This window comes from Sycon ciliatum, chromosome 9 (assembly GCF_964019385.1).
Source record: "Sycon ciliatum chromosome 9, ocSycCili1.1, whole genome shotgun sequence".
Lineage (NCBI taxonomy): Eukaryota > Metazoa > Porifera > Calcarea > Leucosolenida > Sycettidae > Sycon > Sycon ciliatum.
Genome location: NC_088651.1, coordinates 18,139,465 through 18,146,964, shown reverse-complemented (window position 1 = coordinate 18,146,964; position 7,500 = coordinate 18,139,465). Strand labels below are relative to the sequence as shown.

The following is a 7,500-nucleotide window of genomic DNA, read 5'->3' as shown; positions in this document are numbered from 1 at the left end:
GTGGTCCATTGCGTATTGGCAGATCATAGTGCCCCTTACCAGGGGCAGTTTAGCTTGAAAATACTCACCGTGGTCCATTGCGTATTGGCAGATCATAGTGCCCCTTACCAGGGGCAGTTTAGCTTGAAAGCGTACAACTTCGACCTGGTTGGTCTTCTGTTCCGAGTGATCTCTCTGACAGGTTTACCTAGGGTAATAGCTTGAAAAGAGACCACAGGGTTGCAGCAAGAGCATGAACCGAAACTGGTGCGGCAGGTGTGGTCCAAGGCACAACAATAATTTTTGTCTTGCTATTTTTTGAATCAATTTGAAAAGGTTATTGGAGGCTAGTTTTATAGATGTGTTGCTGTGGTAGTGCCCCGTGTACCCCCCCCCCCCACCCCCTGGGCCGGGTGTCGGGTAAGAGAATGCAAGAGAGATATTCGGACAAAGTTAGGTTCACAAGTACCAGTTTGTACCCCCCCCCCCTGCCTTTTTGAAACTGAGGAGTGCACAAGCTCTCTCCTGATGTGTTAGATTTTATAGTGTGCCTTTCTGTATTCCTCAGGGTGTGCAGACTCTACTGTAGCCACAGTCCGTGTTTTACACAGTTATACACTACTACCCAAAAACGGTCTCTCGGCTTCAGATTCTTCCAAAAAAAAAATCAATTACTAAATAAATCCAAATTTTTGTGCTAGGCCCATCTTCAGAAATAATTCCATATGGCACGATAACCGGTGCGTGCATTTGGTTCTATTCGCACCTCTTCTTCTGCAGAGCGCCATCGATAAGCGTCGAAAGCATCCGCCGCCTCACCCGAAGCCGTGCGCGTGGAACAAGAGCGGTATGTGTCAGGATAGTCACGGTCTTCCCATGTATCTCTCACCTCGACTGGTGTACGGTGAGAGTGCGCGTTTGGCAAAGACCAGCGGTGGACGGAAAAGCAGCAACGAAGGCAGTTCTAACCTGGCTCATACAGAAGGTACGATTGTTCTTGTACTGTGATGTTATTACGGCTGTGATGGACTGTTGAAATCCGCTCGGTTCGCTGCATGGCCCTAGTACGTCAGCCTCGTAGCCTAGGCCATTATTTTCACGTCCAACAGTCTATGCGCATTGGAGTCACCGTGTATACATTGGTATGCTGTGCTTAGTGAAACTCTGGCCTGTTTGTTCTTCGGCACTACATTTTTCCGTCCCCTGCAGTACCGTATTCGACTTCAGTGCTGTTTTATCTGTGTGCGTGTGAAATTGACTCTCAAGCCGTGCATATCCAAGATCCCTATATCCCGTGGTGTGAAATGACTGGCATGACAGAGACGGTGCCCTAAAGAATATGGTTCTGTTTTGTGATCTTCTACAGAGGTGCCTCGTTATCGGCCTGTCAATTTTTGAGTTAAATAGTCTCTCGCATCTTGTGAACTGTGCCTTTCTTTCATGCAGTCGACACCCGCCTTTCCCAATCAGCCTTGCAGATTTCAAACAATGAGGAGCCTAGTGCTGTCAGCATATCAACTACATCCTCAGCAAACGTCCTGACAGACTCCCGGCTTGCTATGGATTCGAGCACTGGTAGCCTAGCATCACCGAGAGGTACACTTCAAGAAGTGGCCGCATCGGACCGCGATGGAGCAGACGCACCAAAGCCGTGGCAGAAGCGGCCCCAAGCCAAACCCAGCGAGGCACTCCTGGAGGTACGATTTCGCTTAAATGTTCTTAAATATTCTTCATGGAACAGCGTGCCTTCTCGTTTACAAGCTCTATGCCTACCTCCGTGCATATGTGCTAGAGCTGTTAATCATTCTTCACCCGTATCAATCCACATTATTTTAATAACTGTGAACAGCAGAATCACAGTAACAACCTTTTCCACAGTGGGGTAACTGAAAGATCTTTTTTTTTGTAAAGGAGTCCCTTTATAAACCGGCACCATTTGTGCCAGGGACATTCAGCTGGATTAGGGTGGGTGCTGGGTTAAAAAATCTGATCTGCTGCTGCAATATATGTCTGTTCTCTACCCACTTCCAGCTGGAAGTGTACCCTGGTTTCGACCCGGCGGAACCCTCGCAACTGCCTCAGAACATCGATGTTTTGCAGCATTTACGCCGGATAACAGCGTGTCAAAAGGATCTGCGGAAAAAGGTAAGCATCTCGAATGGTAGGGTTTTAATTTCAAAAGATGCCAACCAAGTCACTGCATGCCTGTTATTGTGCACGTAGAAAATCAATTCAATCAATGGTCGTTAAGAGCATATTATGATATTCGACAGATGTGTGTTGAAGAAAGAGAAACTAGCCGGTGAAGCTCAGAAGGCACTGGAGAATAGATAGAGGCCATTGTACTACCTACCAAGTATTACCTGTCCAATTGCTCTCCATCAGGTTCAACTACACGGTGTTTCGGTTACGTTGTATATGTACAGGACATTGATAGATCTGAGAAATCACTCTGAGCAGAGCTAGGCCAAGATCGGCTTTCGAACACTAAACGGTTATAATAATTATGTATATACTCGATCTGCGGACAGAACTGTTTCGTCCTCTGTGGAACCATCAGCGCAGCACAGAGAAAATGAGGCCGAACCTGATAACGTTAGCAATGAAAAATAAATTTTCCAAAGCCAGATTTAAACCTTAAAAAAATTATAGAAAAGAGAAAGACCAAAGAGCTACAAGTTACGCTGTACTGTCCACTAACACCACCAGTTACTGTTAATGGACAGTATAGCGTAACTTGTAGTTCCATGGTCTTTCTCTTTTGTATAGGAGCCAGGGACTACAGAAACAACCCTATGGCACTTTTTGGCGAAAATTTTTTTCTCTCAAAACGTTGGTATGGTATGGTAATGTGCTCAAACAAAATTTCAAGTTGATCTGCGATGGTAAAAATGTGCCTAACCACCTATTTAATAATGGCATGTCAATTGAGCGATATAGAGCAAATTTATGTACACAGTTTGTAATGTTCTTTGTATTATCTTCAGTCTTGCTAGTTAGGCAGTTCAAATGTATAGTGAACTATGCCCTCAGCTTCATCCAGTGACGCCTGCGCGCCGTCCACCAAATCTAGTGATATGTGCGAACGCAGGGCCTGAACACATTCCGTCTCTTCCTCTGTACGGGCGACACGAATTTTGTCCCGCAGCTTGTCACACAGTGCGCATACGTCTGTCCTTGGCTTCATCACTTTGATGTGTGCTGCCTGTCTCCTCCAAATGTGGCAAAATGACCTGTAATGAACAGGCGAATACTGTGTGAAGGTCTTGGTATAGATGTTGTATGCAGACTTCTTGTTCTTGGATGCTGGTAAGTAGACCGGAGGGTCCTCAGCACGACCTCGCTCCGCTGCAGGCTGACGAAGACCGTACATGTAGCATATGAAAAAAAACTGCACTACATCCTGCTCTATGTCTGCTGAAATGGCCAAGTGCTCTGGTGTTCTCCCAGTCAAGTCATGGTGTGCCAGTTGAACGACTCTTTTGTTTGCCTTTTTTTTAAGGCGCTTCATTACATGACTTCCAACAGCATGAACTGCCATGAACACGTCTTTGCACAACTCGTAACCACGTACATGATAGCGGAAATAGAAAGGTCGATCACCACCACCAGTCATCGACTTTCGCATGCTTCCAGTAAGTGCGCCCAGAACAAACTGCTTGAAGCGCTTTTTCGACTCTCGCAGTTTAGGGACTTCAAATATGTAGTCCTCGAGCTGCTGCTCTGGGATGACTTTCCAATGATTCTTCGACTTGCATCCACAGCCTCTCTCAATCCCATCGCGTATGTCTGAAGACAGGAGACCACGCTTCACCTGCTCCGTCCTCGGTGGCTCAGGTGCGGTGGCATCTGGTTCGTCATCCGATTCCGAGTAGTCGCTAGTAGTCGGTGTCACTCTCCGCGTTTGAAATTTCCGAGCTGTCGGGGCTTGGCGTTTTCGACCCAACACTAGCAACACTCGAGCTTGCTGTGACTCCATACGTCTTCTTCTTAGGTGGCATATCATCGCCGTCGCTGTCAGCATCGGTGTCGGAATCGCTCGCGGACGACTCGCGGGTGCCAGCGCTGAATCCGTAAAGTTCTCGTCGTCCGATTAAAGCGCCTTCGCATCAGGCACTAGTCGACTCCACACAGAATCGAGCTGCGTCGTGTACTAGATGTTGCAGCCATAATTAATCACAGTAAGTGGAGCCTCTTGAGTTACTCGACAATCGCTCGAGCTCGGAATTCTTCACCGAACACCTAACAAGAGGACAGCTCTTGAGTCTTGTCAAAACAAAAGTGACGAGTTCTGCGCTTCGCGTAACTTTGAGTCACGTGACTTTGAAACGTCATAACTTGATTTTGATATCAAACGTCGTAGGGCGGTTTCTATAGTCCCTGGCTCATTATTAAATTAAACCTTGGCTCTCCATCTGAGTCCATTCCTAAGCAATTTATAAAATATATTTTTTGAACTTGCAGCTCGCAATAGAAAAATCTTGTTATAAAAATTTCAATCAATGTGGAATGTTGTGTGCTATATCCTTCATGAATTTTCAGCCCCGCTTCAGGTCCGAATGGGAAGTATTCTTTTACTCGGATACGAGCGTCACAATGTTTCTCGACTACTTCTGGTGGATATTTCTACAACACTTCAAGGTAGGGAACAAATGGTTGGTTTGTATCAGGGTTTTTTTTTCGTATGACCATCGACTCCTGGGTGGATTTGATCATGTCACCATTGGCTCTTGGAGGGACATTGGCTTGTAGGGTGGTCTCATTGCAGTCACCTAGTTGTTAGGGAGTAGGCCTAATAGAATATGTGGGGACCAGTAGCATTTGATACATGTTTGTTTGGAATGTATGCCCGTGTTTCGTAAACGATTTGTTGCTATGTATGCGTGTATGGGCGCATGCATCTGTGAGAGTTTTCCAACTGGATCTAAGAAGTAATCATGAGTCCACGGACGAGGATGAGATTTATAACAAGGCCAAATTTCTATAAGTTAGTCGGTAAGAGCTCTGAACGCTGCCTGACCTACCAGTCTTGTGCTGTGGAGAGAAGCAATGAATTGTGGCGTAAGGGGTTGTGGGTTCCGTGATCTTGTAGAAAAAAAATCAGTTGTAGATTTAAACCACCTCTGACAAAGGTGATGTTGTAATAGTTATGTACTTGCATGCTGGGTTTGTCAAACAATTGTTTATGTTGCTTCTCCCCCTTGGTCTGCAGAATGGCCGCGATCGGGTGACGCTAGGCTTAATCTTCTCCCGCGTATCAGACTGCTACATGGAGCTGCTACGCGCTAGTGATTATCTGCGCTTCTCCGATGCGCTGCATGATGTAAGTCACCGGTGCCGGATGTTCTTTCATCAACCACTTATATGTAGCTACATGCTGTCTGATCAGTGTTTCTTAACACAAACCTCTGAGTAACGGCAGAAAAGGACTTGGTTGTGTCATGGCTGTAGGAGTATTGAACATGTGGCTACCGTATTTCACCGGAGAATAAGCCACACGGGAGTAACAGCCGCATCCTGATTTGTCACAAAATACCCCATTTGTCACCGTTAATTTGACCATCGTGGCGAAGGCCGCACCGACTTTTTGTGGGTGAATTACTAATGTTCAAGGTGCGGGTTGTACTCCGGAAAAAGACTGTATATGTGCAAAAAACTCGTTCTATCTTTCCATAATCTAGTCAATAATGGCGAAGATAGTGCATAGGTCAAACCTGCGTGGTGCATGCGTAACCGGTGGAAGCAGTCTGTGATTGGTCTGGCCACAACGCAGCCTGTCATACTTTGTGTATGAGGTGGTGGCTACACAAGACGTCTGCAGCAGTGAAAACACTTTGGTGGCCAAACGTTGGTCCGGCGATGACGTGACCAGTTTTGGCGGGCCTGGTATAAACCATTCAATTGCCACAATGCTGTTTCACATCTTTATTCTCACGATGGCCAGTAGTCAATAGAGAGTTTACGCTTCAGGTTTTTTTTTAAATATTTCGAACGTGAGGAAAAAATGTGAGTTGAATCGCTTCTTTCATGGTGAGGTGGCCCTCTGTCGTGCTGAAATCTCATGTTACAATGTGAGGAGCGTCATTTTTTCATGTTGGAAATTGAAGAAAAAACTTGAAGCGTGAACTCTCTAATAAGAGATCTGTTGTCGTCGTCGTTGCCGTTGTTGTGCTCCCATGCAGCGCTTACCTATCTACCTGGCTCAAGCCGTGTACAGTGCGTACACGCATGCCTTCCCATCCGCCGCTAGTTACTTCAACACTGACTTCAAAGACCTGATCTCCAGCGTTCTCTTCACCTGGGTCTCAGGTAACTCTTCCAGCAATGTTGTATGAAAGCTAAGCCAAGACACAGTCACCTCTCCTAGTGACGCCAGCCCATATCATGCTATTAGTATGGAGCTGAAACGATTGCTAGTCGACTTTAATTGTTGGCAACTACTGTCAGGTTTGCATGCACAAAGTCACTCCTTTTCCTCAAAGTATGTGTACTTAATACTTTGTAATCAAAACATATGGATATATCAAGGGAAGCTCAGAAAGTTTACATATAAACATGGCCATTTTGAATTCAACTTCAGGGGCGTCGGACACGGTGCGGTCACTATGGTATTCACTGTACCATTACTTGCCCCAAGTACCCAGTAAATCGATAAACTGCACTGATTTGGGCTCTAAATCACCACCCCTCCCCCAGGAGTAAATTGTACTTCAGATGGCTGACCGTACCACACTAAAATTACCTTCCGCCGCCCCTGACTTACACAGCTGTATCTGACATGTTTCATCTTTGCAGGTGTGACGCCGATCCCGTACAACTGGCGCTCCTGGCCATTCGACAGCCTAGACTCGACGAGCATGCAGAAGTTTGTTTCTGATAAGGACAGGGTGGAAGAGGAAGATAAGAATCGCCTGACAGCTGCAGAAGGTACATTGAACGGGTCCTCGCTGTGGAATGTCGGTGTTTCTGTGTTCTCTGCACAGTAAAACCTGTAACTAAAGACCTCCGTGACTAGCTACCAGCCTGGTACGACAGATCACTTCACCAGGCACGGACGGTCTTACATTCAGATAATTATGGTTGTGCAGTGCAAACCTCTAACTAAGGACCACCTAGCACTAAAGACTGCTTTCTCTGGCCCCAAGGGGTGGTCGTTATTCACAGATTTTGCAGTACGTGTAATACAACCCGTTATAATCAGAACTCCGAACGAGGTCTGCCTGTTCAAGAGGGGAGGGGGGAGGGAGTCTTCCCATGATAGTATCCATTAGAGAGGGGTAGGAGGCTGCCCACGTGATTGCACGTCTATCCAAGGGGGGGGGGGGGGGGGGCTCTACCTGTGAAAGCTGGGCGTCTATTCAGAAGGGGAGGGGAGGGGGGTGGCTCTACCTGTGAAAGTGGGGCATCTTTCCAGACAGGGCAGGGGGGGGGGGGCTCTACCTGTGAAAGTGGGGTGTCTATCCAGACAGAGGGGGGGGGGGGGGGCTCTGCCTGTGAAAGTAGGGTGTCTATCCAGATGGG

General features: G+C 46.8%; 1 protein-coding gene across 1 annotated transcript in view; it reads left to right on the top strand.

The window, feature by feature from the left end:
• The window catches only part of LOC135824492 (uncharacterized), a 21,053-nt gene that overhangs the window by 4,115 nt on the left and 9,438 nt on the right, over positions 1-7,500 (top strand). Inside the window, exons 4-10 of the mRNA XM_065337226.1 lie at positions 760-964; positions 1,426-1,676; positions 2,011-2,124; positions 4,522-4,620; positions 5,192-5,302; positions 6,162-6,288; positions 6,775-6,906. Coding sequence (XP_065193298.1) covers positions 760-964; positions 1,426-1,676; positions 2,011-2,124; positions 4,522-4,620; positions 5,192-5,302; positions 6,162-6,288; positions 6,775-6,906 — 1,039 coding nt within the window. The remainder of the gene's footprint in view (positions 1-759; positions 965-1,425; positions 1,677-2,010; positions 2,125-4,521; positions 4,621-5,191; positions 5,303-6,161; positions 6,289-6,774; positions 6,907-7,500) is intronic.